This window comes from Solanum pennellii, chromosome 9 (genome assembly GCF_001406875.1).
Source record: "Solanum pennellii chromosome 9, SPENNV200".
NCBI lineage: Eukaryota > Viridiplantae > Streptophyta > Magnoliopsida > Solanales > Solanaceae > Solanum > Solanum pennellii.
In genome coordinates this window covers 81,427,688-81,447,070 of record NC_028645.1, presented here as the reverse complement: position 1 = coordinate 81,447,070, position 19,383 = coordinate 81,427,688, and the positions used below count along the sequence as shown (strand labels likewise).

The window sequence follows — 19,383 nt, the reverse complement described above, 5'->3', positions numbered from 1 at the left end:
GACCAGAGAAGGAGCTAAGACCGCTTAGGCATTTTACTAATGCCCCCAGAATAAAAGAGAGAATATATTTCATATTAGATGGACATTTTCTATTTTACACGATAGCTAAAAAATCATTAATAGATTAATTAACTTTATTATTTTGCGCTTTATTCATATTAATCAGTCTTTTAGAAAAGGAAAATCTCAGGTCTTCAAAGTTATATTAATTTTAGGGGGTTTATAATTTAACATTCTAGAAATTACCATGACTATTTTTATGAAAATGTTTTGGATACTCAAAATCCAATTAAAGAAAAAAATAACTAACTTGAAACAATAAAACTTTATTTTATAGGTTTTCAAGTTTATATATGGTCATAGATTATAAACTTTTAAATTAAAGCTCCATAAAATATGAAAACTTTTTGTTTACTTCCACCGATAAATCATTTTTTATATTAGCAACTTTATTCCACATAATGTTTCTTCAAAAAATTGTTTTTTAATTATAAATACAACTATATTGCACAAAAAGGCAAAAAAAGTTGAAACAAAACGTAACAAACATAAATTCCTTTTTTTTTTAAAAAAAAAAAATATTTCATTATCTCTTTTTATAATTTACATAAGTCAAGTAAAACAAGTACAAGAACAAATAAGGAAAAAGGTGACACACTAGTCAAAATAGTTTTTTTTTTTCTAAATAGACGAGTAAAAAAATTTTTAGTTCGAGCTTATGTGGATGAAAAAAAAATTCTGTTGAATTTTCTCGAAAATAAACCTTATAAATTAATCAAATTCAAACACAAATATCAGATATCAAATAAATCAAAAAAAAAAAATCAACCTAAACTAAAGGTTTTCTTATATTAAGAAAATTCAACAATTATATTTATATATCCATTTAAGAAGAAAAACATTCAACTAAAACCCTTTGAGTACACAATTTTTATCATCGTTCATTTTACTTGTCTTTTGTCATATTACATAAAGAATAACAAATAAATAATATTTTTATTATAGATTACTTTTTTAAAAATATTAAGTTTAATCTTTTGTTGAAATACATTAGGATTTAGGAAAATAAGTATAGTTAGTAACAAAGATAAATTAGGAATTAAGTGCATATATTTTAATTTTAAAAAGTGAACAAACAAAAAAATTAAATATTTTTATTTTTAATATAATAGACAAGTAAAAATAGATAAAAGTAAAATAAAAAGAAAGCATTTTTTCTTTATGTATATTAAATTTTCAACATCGATAGTTGTATGATAACGTCAAGATTTTGTTTATAGCATAACTTTTTGGTAATTAGTGTATCAAATTTTATGATCGAACAAAATGCTTAATTTATGAACTTGATAAAAAGTAAATGTAATCAGGGGTGGCTCGACAGTGTTAAAAAAAAGATATGTGTCTTAGGCCTCTAAATTTAAGGGGCCTCATTTTTAAAAATAATAAGTCATAGGTTATTATTTTTTTACAAATATTAAATACTATTTGTAGAAAAAATAAACTTTTCATGAAAAATGAAGGAATTATTAGAAAAAATTGACATATTTGGAGTACTATATCTCATGAAAAATAATTTAAAATAAGAATGGTTATATTATCAACTGAAAACTAGAATAAATCAATTATATAAAAGTTATTAACAATTCAAATATAAGGCTGGTTTGATTTTTGCTTTAGGCCACTAATATACTTGAGCTGCTCCTGAATGTAATATTACAATTTGTTAAAGAGTCTAATTTTCTCCGTCTTTATAAATATATACTCACACTCATATTTATCTTTATAACAATATTATTTTTTAAAAAATTTAATTTTTTTTTGACCAATATCTATTAATATTTTTTGAAAAAATATAAAAACACTACTCAATTATCCCAAAAATTGATCTATTTGATGAACTAGTGTAACAACCATCTTGAATAAGTCATTCTATCTATAGTTGATTCACCTTTTTTGTGGTGTCAAAAGGCAACCATTATATATGCTTCTAAAAATTAATTAATTAAAATAAGAAACAAGCTAAGGCAACCACTATTTACTGTCTACTGATATATTTTTCTTTTTAATAATTAATATATTAATTTATCGAGTTAAATTGAGTATTTTAAAATTATAATTCAAATATTTAAAAATTCTTTAAAAAAACAAACACTACAATTACTTTGCAATTTACAGCTAAAACATTAGTCAAATTGAGGGACAAAATCTATAATCATGGTTAATTTTTCAAAAATATACATTAAAAGTTATAGCTATTTAAATCAAATTCAGATATATTTATTTTATGATTTTGGACGATTCTATCACTCAATCATACATGTTCTTTGATAAAAAAAAGTTTCCCTCATTTTTATACATACTCTCTTCAACTGCAATTTTACACGTCAAAAATCGATTATGTTCGTCATCTTTTTGTAAAGATATAATAAAAAACTGAGGAACTACGTCAGTTTTCTTTTAAAGAATAATTCTAAAAAATTATAATTTCCGCATATTTTTAAGTGAAAAGAATTACACCAAAGCTCGTCCGTTGATTTTTTGTTATTCTTTTTTAAAAAATAAAATCGACGGATATGATTTATTTTTTCTCGATTTTTTGGATAGATCCGACGATCGATTTTTGCATTGTTTTTAGTAGTTGATTTTTCTCATATTAACATAATAAAAAAAATATATATCTTGATCAAAATCAATTCAGTTGGACTCTCCAAAAATAAAACATGACAAATAATATGGAACAAGACTTATCTGTCGATCAATTTTTCCATTGTTTTTAGTAGTTAATTCTTATCATATGAACATGATAAAAAGTTATATCTTGATCAAGATTAATCTGGTCTAACTCTCGAAAAATGAAGTATGACAAATATTATGGGACGAGACAGATCCGTCTATCGATTCTTGCATTGTTTTTTAATAGTTAATTTTTATTATATTAATATGATAAAAAAAACTATATCTTGATTAAAATTATTCTATTTTAACTCTCGAAAAATAAAACGTGACAAATATTTCGAGACGGAGAAAGGTGGAATACTACTAACTTTTGTCTCTTTTTTCAAACACTCTCCATTCCGTACCCCTCTATATAATCTTTGTAAACTTCCTCTTATTGTCTCTCATCTCTAAAAATTAATTTTTTTTCCCTCCTTTTCCTCCTTTTTTCTTTCTTTCTTTTTTTCCTCAAAAGAAAAAAAAATGGTGAAGTTTTCTAAAGAACTTGAAGCACAACTAATTCCAGAATGGAAAGATGCTTTTGTAAATTATTGGCAACTAAAAAAACAAGTTAAGAAAATCAAAATATCAAGAAAACCTCATCATGTTCATGATGGAAACTCTTCACTTATTCATGATTTTGGTCGATCCATATTCGACTCGATTCGTTCATTCACTATGACATCTCATATGAAGTTTCATAAATCTCATGAAGTTTCTCAAGTATGTCTTTGTAATTATATTGTAGTTTGTTTTTGTCATATTGTTTGAAAAAAGAAAGGGAAAGGTGATACTATTTTGAGGTAAAAGTTATAAAAATATTTAATTTATATAATATAGTCTATGGCTAGGCAACACCACTAGTATCAATAGTATCAAATGTATATTCTTGCTTTTTGCCACCTTTTCTTCTCCTTCATGAAAATGTTGTGTTTTTTTTCTTCATATTAATACTCATATCCGAATCAGAAGGGTAAGGTCTGCATACATTCTATTATCTCCAGATAGATTCGTTAGTTTCGATATAATCAACAAGATTTAATTTCAAGGGTGTGTGGTTTAGCATGGAAGGCAATAAAATGAAACGGTTTTTTTTTTTAAATTTTTTTATGTTAGTATCATGAAATTATCGTGAATAGTTGAAACAAGTACAACAACCATAAAAAAAAAAAGGGGTCAAAATGAAAATGACAATTTAATTATTATTTGTGAATTTTTTGTCAGGATTTTTGAAGTTATTGATATATTTCATATTGGTTTTAATATTATTTTTTTAAAATTTTTGTTTTGTTTATTATAGGGGAAGAGTATAATTAAAGAAGGAGAAAATGGAGAGGAACAAGAAGAGCAAGAAGAAATATATGAAACAGAAAATGAGCTTGTTCAATTGTTTTCTGAAGAAGATGAGGTAATAATAACAATATTATAATATTAAAAAATTATATATATATATATATATTTAAAAAAAAATTGAAATTAGCTACGAAAATCATCGATAATAGGTAACACTTACTTATATAACATTTTTCATAGTCTATTGCTATTCACTTTGCATGTGTAGGTGAGGCTATTTTTTGAGATGTTGGATGAAGAGCTGAAAAAAGTGAATGAGTTTTATAAGACGAAAGAGGGTGAGTTTCTTGAAAGAGGCGATATTCTCAATAAACAGCTTCAAATATTATTGGACCTCAAGCAAGTTCTCAGTGATCGGCGTCGGAAAACTCTCGAGTCAAGGTCTGGATCTGGTTCCGGATTTTTCACTCGATCCCACTCATCATCTGGTCGGAACTCTGATTTTTCCGGTGAGTTATCTAATTTTTCATTCTTTACTTAAACATATCATATGATAAGTAAGTAAAACAAGTTTATTTTTTCTTAATAAACTTCATGTGATGTTTGTATAATTTAAGGCCAATTTTAAAAGGGAAACTTACATAAATATACTATATTAAAAAAATATTTACCATTTATAGCAATAATATTTTTATTTCACTTGATCACTTTTAATTCATTTATAATACAAGTTTAATACATATTACAAAAAATAATTTATTATTCACATATAATACAAATTTTATTGATGAATAATACATTTATCACACATTTTAATACACTTATAATACAATGTGACAATTTTTTACCAAACAAACATGATATATTTCAAAAAAACAATTATAATTCATATATATTGCATACATAATTCACTTTTAATACATATTACAGATTTAACAAAATATTGCTATAAATGGTAATAAACAAAAAGTATCGCTAAAATCAGTAATTATTTTTTAAAATGTATTAATTTATGTAATTTTTCCATTTTAAAAATAGCCAAATTAAACACGTTTAAGTTTATTATTGGGAATACTTGTCCAACTAGGTTGGGTTTAATGTCTAATTATTTTTTGAAAAAGATTATGCATAAAACATTTTGCATTAATACAAGAAGCATTTTCCTAATTTTAATGAATTATCAAAAAAAATAATATGGCTAAATTAAGTGTGAATAGTTTCCTCCATTTATATAAATCATGGTGGTCCCAAAAATACAAAGATTGTATTTTATTTTTCTTCCAACAAAACAATCAATTCTTATTTGATAATATATTAGTGGATTCCACAACATTTTTCATATAAAAATGTCCACCTTAAGAAATTCAAACTCTATAAAGATTTTCAAATATGAAAAATCACGTAATACGTATCTAAAGAATTTAAATTATATACGTCGATGATATAATTTCTTTTACGTTATTAATTAGTACTATTATGTTCAACCAATTAACAAGATGTTAGTTAAGTGTATCATCAAGTCTATCATATTATAAATTAAAACTTATTATAGAGATTCACATAAAATTAAGTGATTTAATTGTGTAAGCATTACTTTCCCAACCACTTAGGCATAAAACTTTAAAAAATCAAAAAGTAGTTTTTTTTCTTTCTAAAATATCAACTTAATTATTTCTTTATGAAATCTATATATGTTGTTCTATTGATAAATTTTTTTAATGTATTGTTTGATGTGTGTCAAATATTCTTCTAAAAAATATGTAGTGTTTTAGGATCAAACACGATCTATTATGCATATTCTAAAGATTTGACATGTGTCTGACTTCATTTTTGAATGATCCAACCAACATATATAAACCCCCTTATTGTTAACCCACCTTCACTACTACGACACAAGTAGGACAATATTTTTGAAGGATCCAATCAACACAGTGACTAAAAAAACCAACAAAATCTATGCATATTCTGAAGATTAATCGATATGTGTCTGACTTCGTTTTTGAATGATCCAACCAACATATAAACCCCTAATTGTTATCCCCCTTCCACTACTACGACACAATGATGACAATATTTTTAAAGGATCCAATCAACACAGTGACTAAAAACAACAACTAAATGCATATTCTAATCGATATGTGTCTGACTTTATTTTTTGAATGATCCGACCAACATATATAGATAAACCCCTTTATTGCTATCTTGTCTCCTCTACTATACAACACAATTAGGACAATATTTTTAAAGGATCCAATCAACATAGTAACTAAAAATTTTTGAATCATAACTCGAAACTCCGAAATAACATTTTATTTTTTGGTATGTAGAAACAGCAAGTGATTGTGATAGTCCAACAGGGACACAAACAGAAGAAGTGATAGCAGCACTAGAGAAAAATGGGATAAATTTTGTAAATTCAGCAAGCACAAGAGCTAAGACAAAAAAAGGAGGAAAACCAAAAGTTGCTATGAGGATTGATATTCCAGCAACAACACCAACACGTACAATTGCTGCTGTTACATCTATGTTATGGGAAGATTTAGTTAATAACCCTAAAAAAGATGGACCTAGAGAATATATCAACAAGAAGAAAATACAATGTGCTGAAAAAATGATTAGAAGTGCTTTTGTTGAACTCTATAGAGGCCTTGGCTTACTCAAAACTTACAGGTTTGTCGTTAATCTGTCGCTAAATTATTTTCATGCATGCATATAGTAAGTATATAAAAAACCGCGTGAAAATCAAGAATTTCACTAAGAATATTGTTAGTGCTCAGGATTTGATATACATGAATATTAAGTAGTACTCCTAATATATATTAGTCGTGGTACAAAATATAATTTTTTAGTTGACACAATTTGATTGACCATGGTAATGATAATCGTATAAAAAGTGTAATATATATCGATCGTACTATGTAGAATTTAAACTTCTATTACCATGGTAGCAAGCATCATGGTGTTTGCAACAAATTTCAAACATATGGAAAATAAACAAATCATACAAATAAAATATGAAGAAACATAATTTTATTTGATTAAGATAGCGGTACAATTCTGTTAATCCCTTGATTTTACTCTCTAAGATTTATCCATAATTCGAGGGCCGTCAGTGGCGTATTTCTCTAACTAGGATAATTTAGATTTGACCTCTCTATATGAATAATCCACCAATTTGTGGAGTATTCGAGATCTTGATCTCTATGTAGAATATATGGAATTTCCGAGATGCCTTTTAAGGGAATTTAGTACCCTTTATATAGGCATAAACTAGGGTTTAGGGTTGAGTAGCATCCAAGAATCTTAATCTGAATTGAACATAATTTATAGAGTCCCAACTCGAATTGAACGCATCTCCTAGAGTTTCACAAAATTTTAATGTCTACACATGGTACTCAAGAGTTTAGTTCTACGTATTGATAGAATCATAAAAATATTTACACGATAAGTATTTTAAGATCAAATTATTTAATAAGGCTTCGTTAGTAAACTAGAATAAAGTGGTATATAACATAGTTCGATACGTACTATAACATATTAAATTACAGTGATGATTATATATATTTATTTCACACGATATATATATGTCAAAATCATATATAGCTCTTTGATGTTGAAAAAACAAAAACACTTTACTCTTTTTAGGATTGTGATATATTTGTATTTTTGTTATAGTCGAGATTACGTTTTCGTAATATAATAGATTTATGTCGTAATATTATTTTGACTTTATATAGCAATCATTTATTATTTATTAGAAACAAACATGTAACAAACAAATAAAGTGTATCTTTTATAAAGGAAATTTTTTTTTAAAGCAATAAGAAAATGACAAAATATGTATCAAATATTTTTTGACTCTTTTTTTTTTCCTTTTCAATTTCTCTATATTTGGCTAATTATTTGTCACCTTTTGATCAATTTTTTTTTCATTAGCTATAGAAGAAGTTTCTTGAACGTATTTATTTACTTTATATAATTTAGTTCTAATTATTTCACTTTTAACTTCTTTTTTTTCAGCTCACTAAATATGGTTGCTTTCGTGAAGATACTTAAAAAGTTTGATAAGGTAAATATATTGTTAGTATATTGCATATAATTTTAAAGTTAATAAAACGTCAATATTTATATCAAATCAATAAATACATATGACACAGTAAAATATTTTGTAATAATATATTTTTTTCATTATCAAACAGGTAGCTAAACAGCAATCATCAGCAAATTACCTTAAACAAGTAAAAAGATCACATTTCATCAGCTCTGATAAGGTAAATTTCACGTATAAATTATAAACATATATCATTATCTTTATCTCGTTCGTGAAAATGACTTTTCTCGTATCGTATATATAGTTCAATATTTTTACATTTTATGTTTTCATATTGTTGTCATGATTGTTGTTAAAAGTAAAAAATATAGGCCTCATGTCATTATGCTAACTATATTGCTCGGACCCTTAGAAGTTTTCACTATATTTAAAAAAGTTATTAACAGATAAAATTTCGTAGCTAAACAATAGAAATTTGATGCTAATCCCATTTAGCTATAGATTTTACCGCTAATTTCATATTTTCTAATAGTATCTGTCGCATTAGTATTAATAGACATAATTGGGTATATTATACGTATATATTTTGACCGTACCATATCATACACTCATTCACATTCTGAATCCTAAAATTTTATATAATAAAGAATCCGATCATTAGATCTGCAACCTGTATCGAGTAGGTCCCACACTCGAGTCCAAGCAACATAAATAAATGAATCTATCATGAAAATAATGTTTGTATAATGTTTAATAATGAGTTAATGGTTACTTTTATAAGATAAGGTGGAAAATGTATGTACTAATTTTATAATATTTTTATTATTATTATTTTTTGTTTGTTTTAATGGTGAGAAGGTGGTTAGATTAATGGATGAAGTGGAGTCCTTATTCACACAGCACTTTGCAAACAGTGACAGGAAAAAGGCAATGAAGTTTTTAAGACCACAACAGAATAAAGAATCTCATATGGTCACTTTTTTTGTTGGTAAATTTCTTCACTCCTTATTAAAAAATAATAAAACAATTTTTTTTTATTTATAAAATTTCATTTTTTACATGTTTCTCTAGATCCATCTATATATGCATATGTTAGTGCTTAATAAAAGGTACAAATAAAGTTCACTAAAGTTTCAACACCCAAAAAAAAGTTGAATAGAAAATCGCCAAAAGTCCCCCTAAGCTATTATCGAATTTTCAATACTTATTTTTTACGGGGGTCCTATCACTTTTTTGAATTTTTTAAAAGTAAAATATATAGTCCCTTATAAACTCATGCCTAGATTTGTATTAGGCAGAGGTCTACATGTGCTGCCACGTAATATTTACTCTTTTTTTGTATAAAAAAATTTAATTATTTTTTTATATTTTTTTTTGTTTTATATATTCATCTTCTCCTTTTCTCTTTCTTTTTCATTCCACCATTTCTTTTTCTTTGAAGTTTTTTTTTTAGATTTGACGACTATCGCTTCTTCAACCTTCATCGTAATTTTAAGCACTAAGAAATCTCGTTCTAAAAACTCTATCACTGATATTGTTTCTTATTCCGCTATTATAACATTTCTCAAAGATTGATATAAGAAACTCAATTGATGTTTACAACAATTTCAATTAGTGGGTCTTCTTCATCAAAGGGTTCAAAATTCGTGTTCGTATCTCTCTAAAGTGTTGAGCATTGAGTCTGATTCATCCATACAACGCTTATTCGAGTTTTAATTTGACATTTTTGATGAATTTTGAGAAAATTCAAAATTCAAATTAGGGACCTAAATAAGAAATTAGAGCAGATTACGTACCCTAAATTCAAGATTTGAAGTAGAAATGAACATTAACAACTAAATCCTACTTAATTTTGAGAGGAAATCGTGATTTTTTTTTAACAAAAGGAACAAGGATTAATGGTGTCGAAGAAGAAACAATGGGTTTTTTTAAAGGTGGGAAGATGACCAGTGGAGAAGAAGAAATTTTTCGTCAAATTTCTGCTTCTGACGCGCCTAGAGGCGGTGACAACGCCTCCCATGACAGGTCAGCATTTAGGTGTGTAGAAAATAGAGCAATACAAAGTTTAGGTGGGTAATAATCCTTGTTTGTTTTTAACTAACTTTAAAAATTAATTAAATTGATTTGAGGAAATCGAAATATGATAACTAATATGGAACAGAACAACAACAAAACAAACAAATAAAATATATAAATAATAATGCTCGTTTCTTAAAAGAGTTAATTTTGAAAATTATCAAATTAACTCTAGAGAATTGAAATATGACAACTAATATGGAACAAAAAAAAATATCAAACATGAGAATTGGGTGGCAAATGTACTTATTCAAGGTTCGAGTTCTGGGTAGAGAAAATCATGTTGGGAGAGCTATCTCGAAAGGGTTCTACAATATGATCGAAATTTAATCGGGGCTTCAATATGAGACTCGGTTACCGAGTGAAAGAAAAAAGAGGGTGAAGGTGTCACTCAAATAAACTAATTGATAATGAAGTTGTCAATTGCTTGGGCTTTACATTAATAGTAGCTCACATAAACTCTAAAGATAATTTTGTCCCACAAGAAATATATTTAGCAATATAGAGTATAATTTTAATTTATTCTAGAAAAAAAAAACAATTTCTTTAACCTATTAAATTGCAACTAGAAATTTAAAAGAACAAATAAAAAAAGAGAAAAAGTATTGAAGTGATTCTGAGTTAGAAGGGTCGTTGTATCGATCACATTTATTAACTCAGCTCATTTGACGTTTCTAGCTCAAATTAAAAACCACTTACATACTAGTAATAAAAAAAGGTCCATTGAACACGTAAAATACATCGATAGTGTGATTTTTTTTTATACTGACAGTGTATATAAGTTAAATACGACTAGTATTTTTTATCGATTTGCAGGGCTTTTCACAGGTTGTTTTGTGACATTATTTAGTGTATACGCAATTTTGGCCCATTTGACTGGCATGTTTTCTACAAGAACTGAAGCTGCTTATGTTGAAACTGTTTACCCTGTTTTCAGGTACTTTTTTCTTATTTTAATCACATTATTTTTCATGTTTTTTTTCCTCTTTATTGACATAATTTATGGAAAAATGTCTTTTTCTTTTTATAATTTGTGACTTGTAATTTATTTTCGTTACAAACACGATTTATACATAATTGTCTTATATATAAGTAACATGATTGGTTAAGAATATATCGTTAGATTGCTGGTGCATAAAACTTAAACTCGTTAAGCTATGTTAAGGAACATACTTATATTCTCTCAAAATTAATTTTTGTTTCTTTTTCTATCATGTAACACTTTTTTAGTAAGTCGAACTAGTTACCTCAAAAATAAAGTGAAATAACTTGCTATGACACGTGACATGACGTTAGACAGGAATGAGGAGATAAATTATAGTAGGATGTTAGTAATCGTAGTACTACTCCGCTACTAGTAGTAGTCGTATACACAAGTAAATGATTAAATAACATATTTTGGACAGCCTTAACATAACAAATTGTTATAGCCCAGTGGTATCACCTCCTTGGAATGAGGAAGTGCTCGTGTGTTTGAATCTTACTAGTTCTATTTTTTTTAGAAGAGTTTTTGTTGGGCTATTCCTAGACTTTCTTTGTGAAATTCCTGGCTCCGCCACTGATTATTCTGTTGTTACTCAGACTTCGATTTGTTGTAGTTACTATTTAGAAAGCTTTGTTTTTTCCGTGAGCTGATAAGGGTCTATCAGAAACAACCTCTCTACCTCTGAGGTAGGGGTAAGGTCTGCATACACTGTACCCTCCCCAGAATCGCACTTTGTGGGTCTACACTGGATATGTTGTTGTTGTAACGTGCTATAACATGTTAAATTACAGTAATAGTGTAAACGAAGTTATATCTTTACGAATACTAAAGATGAGTTTACTTGTGTAATGTTGTGCAGCATGTTTGCATTGCTAAGCTTGCATTTGTTCATGTATGGATGCAATTTGTTCCTATGGAAAAGCACAAGGATCAATTACAACTTCATATTTGAGTTTCAACCTAAAACAGCTCTCAAATACAGAGATGCATTCCTCATAGGAACTTGTTTAATGACTTCTGTTGTTGGAGCTCTTGTTGTTCACTTGATCTTACTTTCTAATGGATTTTCTCCGAGCCAAGTCGATGCAATTCCTGGAATTCTACTACTGGTTTGTTAACCGAAAGAAAATCTTGTTTACTAGTACTAACATTCATGTCGAAATGACTCAAATGCATCCCTTTCTAATCCTGCACTTTGCATTTTTTCAGACTTTTCTTGCTCTCCTGATATGTCCGTTGAACGTTTTCTATCGTCCAACGCGCTTCTACTTCCTCAAAGTGATACGTAACATCGTCTGCTCTCCGTTTTACAAGGTACTTTCACATCCTGAAAATCATGAACGCGTAGTTTGAGTGATGATTCTTAATCTCTCAAATATAATGATATCGATGCAGGTCCTCATGGTAGACTTTTTCATGGCTGATCAACTAACAAGCCAGGTTAGCTAACCTTACTATCTTCTATGCTTTGGAGCAACGGTGAAGTTGTCTCCGTGTGACACAATCACACTGGTTGCTTAAGTGTCCGAGGGGGTTGAATCTTAGCTTTACGACTGTTTTCCTGTGTTTAGATCCCATTGATGAGGCATTTGGAGTCATCAGCTTGCTATTTTCTTGCTGGAAGTTTGACAGCTCATGGACTTCCAATGTGTAAATCTGGAAGGATGTACAGAGAGCTTGCTTATGTTATCTCTTTCGCGCCATATTATTGGCGAGCAATGCAGGTAAATATGGTAACAACTAAAGATTGAAACTTTGACAGTTTTCGGAGTGAATTAACTCGTGTGTTCTGTTATCTATCTAGTGTGCAAGGAGATGGTTCGACGAGTCTGACATAAATCACTTGGCTAACTTGGGAAAGTATGTTTCTGCTATGGTAGCAGCTGGTGCTAGGCTAACTTATGCAAGAGAGCCTGACTCACAGTTATGGTTCTCGATCGTCTTGGTGACTTCAGTTATAGCCACAGTTTATCAGTTGTATTGGGATTTTGTTAAGGACTGGGGATTCTTTAACTTGAAATCCAAAAACTTTTTGCTCAGAGATGAACTAGTCTTGAAGAATAAGAGCATTTACTATGCTTCAATTGTAAGTCCTTTTCGTCTTTCGACAGTTTTTTGTGTTACATATACCTGAACAGATTTTCAAAATTTTGAATCATCATAGGCTTTGAATTTGGTCTTGAGAGTTGCTTGGGTGGAGACAGTGATGCATTTCAACGTTGGATTCTTTGAGTCGCGTTTACTTGACTTTTGCCTTGCCTCATTGGAAGTTATTCGACGTGGTCACTGGAACTTCTACAGGTACACTAAGTCCCTAGCAGGCTAGCAAAGACATTATGTGCTAAACATACAAGACTCCTTACTGTTTATTTGTGATTGTTTAGGTTGGAGAATGAACACTTGAACAATGTCGGAAAGTTCAGGGCAGTGAAGGCAGTTCCATTGCCATTCCGCGAGACAGACTCTGATGGCTAAAAGAAACTTAAGATCTATGTTTGGATAACAAAGACAGGCTTCTGAATAAGCGGAAAACGGTAGTTTCTGCAGCAGCAAGTTGGAGGCACTTTATCGCTTATGGTGTGAGTGGAGAATCCGCCATCATTTTATTGATCGTTTAACAAACGATTCGAGCCTTATGGCTCAAGGTGTTGCCAAGAAGAGTTGCATTAAGCTAATGTTATTTCCATGCCTGTTTGTATATTTTTCTCATTCTTAACTCAATTATGATCAGAAAATGTGTCTCTGAGATCTTATATTAATTTTTAGTAAATATCAGAAGAAGTCTTCATTCTTCTACCACATTATGATTGTATGTCATTTACACTTCTTGTGCTTCAATTCAATTCTGTTATGATCCTTTATCCACATTCAGTTATATAGTAACTGCATTTTTGTGTTATATATACGAATAAAACGGTCAAAAACACACTTGAAGTACATCAAACTTGAATATTTTGTTTATTGATATCCTCTTAATCCATACTAGTCATACAATAAATGAAAATTATATATATATGAACAATCAAAGAAGGACAAGGCATTACGAATTCGTATGGGAACAGTATATATATAAAGAGGATAAGTATCTGAGGATCGCTTATCTTGAGAATCTTCCGTCTTTTATCATCTCTGCTATCTTCTTGGATAGGCAATATGCAGTAGACTGTATAGTGATCATTGGATTTACACCAACAGCACCTGGAAGAACACTAGCATCACAAACAAATAGTCCTTCTGCTTCCCAACTCTCCCCGTTTTCATCGACTGCACTGTCCTTTTCGTTCATTCCCATCCTGCAGCTCCCCATTTGATGAGCAGAAGAATAAGTTGTAAAATCCTTTACAAGTGACTTTGGCCCCTCAGCTGCTGTGACCGTCTCAAGAAAAGACTCGAGTGCTTTTTCACTTTGTCCTGTACACTTGATTCTCTGTCCATCGCTATGTTGAGTACCTACCTCAGCAGCTCCTGCTGCTATCAAGATCCTTAAAGCTTGTCTTAGCCCGAGTTTCAAACTTTCTTTGTCCATTCCATTGAACGTGTAGCTAATTCTTCCTTCGGACCTAACTTCCCCCGATCCAACGTCTTTAACCATTGCAAACAAATGAGCTGTTCTGTCATAATTGAGTAATCTATTCTTTATGTCCTCTCCTGATGTCCAAGGACATAAAGCAGCAAACGATCCCGGTCCTAAAGCAGGAGCTTCTATAATAGCTCTTACATTCGAATCATAACTCCCCACTTTGTGTACCGAGGTAATGATTCCTCCTTCGTATATTTTTCCCTTGAGACCAGAGTTTGACTCGGGGAAATACCCCCACGCCATTATGACTGGATGAAGATGGAGATTTCTACCAATGTTTCGATTTTTCAATCCACTAGAGATCATAAGTGGAGGTGTCAAAAGAGAACCACAAGCTGAAATGGTCACTTTAGCCTCAATACATATACTCTTTGTGATATCTTTGTTCACACTAGTTGAAATCACTCCTAAGCATTTCTTGCTTCTTGTTTTCCCATACTTTTTCTTTTCGAGTATGAATCTCTCGGCTTTGCATCCTGTTATAATCACAGCTCCACAGTCCACAGCATCGACTAGCCAAGTTGTATCAGTTCCTTTCTTCTCACCTCTTCTACATCCATAACAACACGAGCCACAATAATGATCCTCGGATGAGTTTCTTGCCACGCCTTCAACTTCAAGACCAAGTCTTTCACACCCTTTACGGAGAATCTGATTCTGTAAACCTTCTTGTGTGCATTTCTCTGTCACGTTGATTCGTTCACAAACTTTGTCCATAGCTGATACATACTCGGGGGTTTTGAACATTGAGATTCTTTTATCATCGCCCCATTCTTGTATAACGGAGTCTGGGGTCTTAATACAAGCTGACCAGTTAACAGCAGAGCCACCACCAACTGTTGAACCAGCCAAGATCATAACTTTACCATCCAAAGTTGAGAGTATACCACCTGATTCATACATTTGAGACTGTGAAGGTCCTTCAAGGGAAGAAAAGTCTGATTTCGCAAAGTAGTTTCCTTTCTCGAGAACAACGACTTTCTGTCCAGAACTTGCAAGAACACTTGCTGCAACACCTCCACCACAGCCTGAACCAACAATGACAACATCACATTGAACCTTGTACATGTTGTTTGTTGTGTCTTCTGTGACTTTTAGGCCTTTTTCGACAAGAGATTTTACAATGCTTGATTCTGTCTCGTATATAGTTTCGATGATTCCCTTCTGAAGAGGTCTATCATCAGGTGTTTCTGAAGAGTTCTCTTCATTGTCTACTTGATAACCAATGTCATCCCATGCTGGATTTTTTGAATCTTCACCAACCTATAGCAAGAAAAAGACACTCAATTTAGCACTTTTAACTAGTTTTTGTGGTTCTTTTGTCAACTTTCTTGATCAAAATATGCAAATTTGTTGAATGTAATGTCAAAAGCTATGTTCCTCGGACTCTTACAAACATGTTGCCACGTCTATGTCACATCACTACTTTTGAAGGATCTGACATGCACTCGTTTACATTTTTGAAGAATCCGAACAACATACGTCAAAAACACTCGCAAATTAATACTAAGTCAAGACAAATAATAGATCCAATAAATCAACTTAACTGATGACCAAATTCCCCTCTTTGTAAGTAAATAAGCTTCAACGTCAACTGATCCTTCCGTCCCAATTTATGTGACTCTCTTTTCTTAATCTGACTAAAAAAGAAGGATACATTTCTATATCTATAACTTGTTCTGGACCAAAGTTTTAAAAGTCTTTTATTCGTTCTAAAACTCCACGCCTAAGCAAACACATTTCTTTATCTGAATATCTCATAACTCTTCTATGTTACTCGGGCCCTCCATAAATGTTCCGACACTCATATTGAGTCCTTTAAAAATACATCGTTTTTGAAAAATTTGACTTATACTCAGTATATTTAAAAAGTCCGAGTAAAATACCTCATAATAAAGAGAAAACAATCTAGTTGTTGATGTTTTTTTTAGTGTAACAAATAAAATGTACATTAAAATCTTGGGACTAAACTAACAATAAAGTGTCTTTTTTTCTGCTCTATTGAAAGAAGATACTGGTCCATATAAAAAGTTTATCTATTTATATGAAAAAATCCAAGTAAATGAGTAATCATTTTCAACCACCAAACTTCTAAAAAATAATAATTAAAAGTGATATTTTTCAATAAATAAAAAGTGATTAATAAATTATAAGCCATCTTCATTAGTCACATGTTTTGACTTAGAAATTGTCCATATAAGGATTTTTTGCATATCATGTGTAATGAAAAGGATCATTTCCTCAAAATTAATTTAATAGTTTTTTTTTGTGAAATTCATTTAAAAATATCACATTTTAAGAAGCTTTGAAAATAAAATAAGTAAAAAAATTTAAAACTTGATACTAGCACAATTTAAGATATAATTAAAATATGAAACTTCCTAGTGACCAATTTGAGCAAAACAAATTTATAGGAATTTGTTAATTCCAAAATCAAGAAACATATTTTGATAAAATACTTAGCATACCTTGAGTTTTTTAATTTATTCGTAAATTTTGATTTTGATTCTCGTGATAATGTCGAACAGATATAACTTTTAATTAATTAAAATATATGCTTTTATTTGAACTATTTTAAGAAGTACATTATCTTCAAATATAGAATTTCAATATGAATGGTTAGTAATTCTGGAAAAACTATGAAAATTCATCAGCAAAAGGATTAAAAATTCACATTTTTAAAAAATAGTTGAAGCTTAGTATATACTTTATCAAATAATATAAGGACTAAAATTAGAATTAAATCAATAACTCAAATATCAAGATAAAAATATATATATAAAAAAAGGAGGAAAAGACAAAAAAGCCCTGCAAAAACCATGTGCCTTGCCATGTTTAGATTTGAGAAAAATACAAAATAAAAAAAAGGTGAAAAAGACAACAAAGCCCTGCAAAAAATATGGTTCATGTTTAAGACTCAAAGACAAAAATTTATAAAATTCAGTCGCGTTAAAGTGATAATTACTTTTTCATCTTTAATTCTAATTCTGAATATGAAGTTATATTTATTTGAAAGCATTTTGTTCTAAATATGAGACTTTTCGAAATAAATACAAATATAATCAGATTTTAATATGGATATCAAATATCGAGCGATCGCGAAGGAGAATTACCTGAGTAAAGAAGATGTATAGACACAAGAATTTGACAAACACAAATGCCAATCTAACAGGAGTAAAGAATCTGTTGTTGAACCATTTTTGCATCAAAATTTCTCTTTTATCCAATGAAATATCAGAGAATTTGTTAATATAAGGCCAATTTTTTCCAAAACAAAATAATCCACAAAGTAACAAACTCCCAATTCTTGTTGATAGAGTTCTTAACAAACCCCTCACCAACATTCTTGCTTCAAAAAAACCCCTTTTCATCACAATCTCAGCAACCTACAAAAAAAATAATTAAAATTCTCGTCAATAAAATGAAAATTCAGATAGTTAACTAACCGAGTTATTCAGAATTAACCTAAAGAGCCGTCCACTCAAACATATCAAGTAGAAAAAGTAAGCGATATAGTGGGGTAGGAAAAACGAAAGAGAATTACACGTGAAAATTTAGATTGCTAACTAACTGAATTACTCTATGATTAATAAAATACTTCAATTCACCTTAAAAAGGAAAAAGGAAAAGATAGCCTTCTTTATCCATTTTTTTTTCAAAATTTGTGTATATCAATTAGAAAAAGTAGCATGAGAAAATTATCGTGAAAATTCAGATAGTTAACTAACTGAATAACTCTAATAAAAGAATTACTTAAATTCAACCCAATAAAAGGGGAAAGAAAAAGAAAAAGGTAGGTTTTTTATCCATCAGTCTTTTTCGAAATTTATGTATATCAACTAGAAACAGTAAATCTGACAGGCTATTAATTTGTTTATATACCTCATCAGGAATTGGATATTGAGAGCCAGAAACTTTATGAAAGTTTTGAATTTTTTTGTTATTTTTTTGAAGTGAATTTAGAGGAATAGGAGGAAGAATTGTTTCACAAATAGAGGTTAAAGTTTGTATTTCTGATGAAGAAAATCCATGGCTATATTTTGTTTCTCTTCTTCCACCTCTAAGTAAATGATGAGCCTTTTTCTCCATTATTCTTTTGTTTGTTTTAATTATTTGTTGAAAATTCTAAAGAAAATTGTATGTATTTATAGGTGGTGAGATAAGAGTGTCTTTCTTGTCTATTTGCATGAGAAAAGATAGTTCTTTGTTGTTAGCCTTTTGATTTGTTTATAAGAAAGTTTAGTTTCGTATCATATTAGTTGATCATCTAATTAAAAATACTGTATCAAGATAAATTTATTGCTATAAATAATAATCTTCGAAAGACTAAAGGAATATAGTTTTTTTTTTCAATTTTTTTAAAGCGTACTAATTATTTTGTACTTATTTTAATGGTATTTTATGTATATATCTTATGCTATTAAAGCATATTTTTTTATATAAATTTATAAAGGGTAAATTAATAATATTGATTATTTTTTTAAAATATTGTGTAAAATGAAATGTGAATGACTAATATAAAATGAAGAGTATATGATATTCAAAATTTAATATTTATAAAAATGGAGAAACTATACATATGAAAAATAAAATACAAAACATCTAATAAAATGAATTCAAAATTCAAAATTTAATATTCATGAAAATGAACAATACATGTTATAAATTAGGTGGTCACATGAT

The 19,383-nt window shown here is 29.2% G+C and overlaps 2 protein-coding genes across 2 annotated transcripts; one reads left to right on the top strand and one right to left on the bottom strand.

Moving 5' to 3' along the window:
- Positions 1 to 3,115: 3,115 nt before the first annotated feature.
- On the top strand, positions 3,116 to 13,971 carry LOC107031455 (phosphate transporter PHO1). The gene is made up of 15 exons (XM_015232843.2): positions 3,116 to 3,438; positions 4,016 to 4,123; positions 4,277 to 4,517; positions 6,336 to 6,678; positions 8,029 to 8,077; positions 8,208 to 8,279; positions 8,918 to 9,047; positions 10,952 to 11,072; positions 11,980 to 12,229; positions 12,330 to 12,434; positions 12,516 to 12,560; positions 12,692 to 12,844; positions 12,925 to 13,206; positions 13,285 to 13,421; positions 13,505 to 13,971. Exons 1-15 carry the CDS (start codon positions 3,199 to 3,201, stop codon positions 13,593 to 13,595), a joined length of 2,367 nt encoding a protein of 788 aa, XP_015088329.1. The 5' UTR covers positions 3,116 to 3,198; the 3' UTR covers positions 13,596 to 13,971.
- An 84-nt stretch (positions 13,972 to 14,055) lies between these two features.
- On the bottom strand, positions 14,056 to 18,838 carry LOC107031457 (long-chain-alcohol oxidase FAO1). Its single transcript, XM_015232844.2, has 3 exons — positions 18,583 to 18,838; positions 17,814 to 18,086; positions 14,056 to 15,963 (listed from the first exon to the last, which is right to left on the bottom strand). The coding sequence occupies exons 1-3, from the start codon at positions 18,787 to 18,789 to the stop codon at positions 14,218 to 14,220; spliced, it is 2,226 nt and encodes a 741-aa protein (XP_015088330.1). The 5' UTR covers positions 18,790 to 18,838; the 3' UTR covers positions 14,056 to 14,217.
- Between the last annotated feature and the right edge of the window lie 545 nt (positions 18,839 to 19,383).

What these genes read in the sequence shown, in the direction of transcription:
- LOC107031455 (XM_015232843.2), top strand. Translation starts at nt 3,199, where the DNA reads ATGGTGAAGTTTTCTAAAGAACTTGAAGCACAACTAATTCCAGAATGG. An exon ending in ATTTCATCAGCTCTGATAAG is followed by an intron (nt 8,280 to 8,917) that starts GTAAATTTCACG and finishes AATGGTGAGAAG; the next exon opens with GTGGTTAGATTAATGGATGA. An exon ending in TTCCTGGAATTCTACTACTG is followed by an intron (nt 12,230 to 12,329) that starts GTTTGTTAACCG and finishes GCATTTTTTCAG; the next exon opens with ACTTTTCTTGCTCTCCTGAT.
- LOC107031457 (XM_015232844.2), bottom strand. Translation starts at nt 18,789, where the DNA reads ATGGAGAAAAAGGCTCATCATTTACTTAGAGGTGGAAGAAGAGAAACA. An exon ending in AATATCCAATTCCTGATGAG is followed by an intron (nt 18,087 to 18,582) that starts GTATATAAACAA and finishes TTTTTTTTGTAG; the next exon opens with GTTGCTGAGATTGTGATGAA. An exon ending in TATACATCTTCTTTACTCAG is followed by an intron (nt 15,964 to 17,813) that starts GTAATTCTCCTT and finishes TTCTTGCTATAG; the next exon opens with GTTGGTGAAGATTCAAAAAA.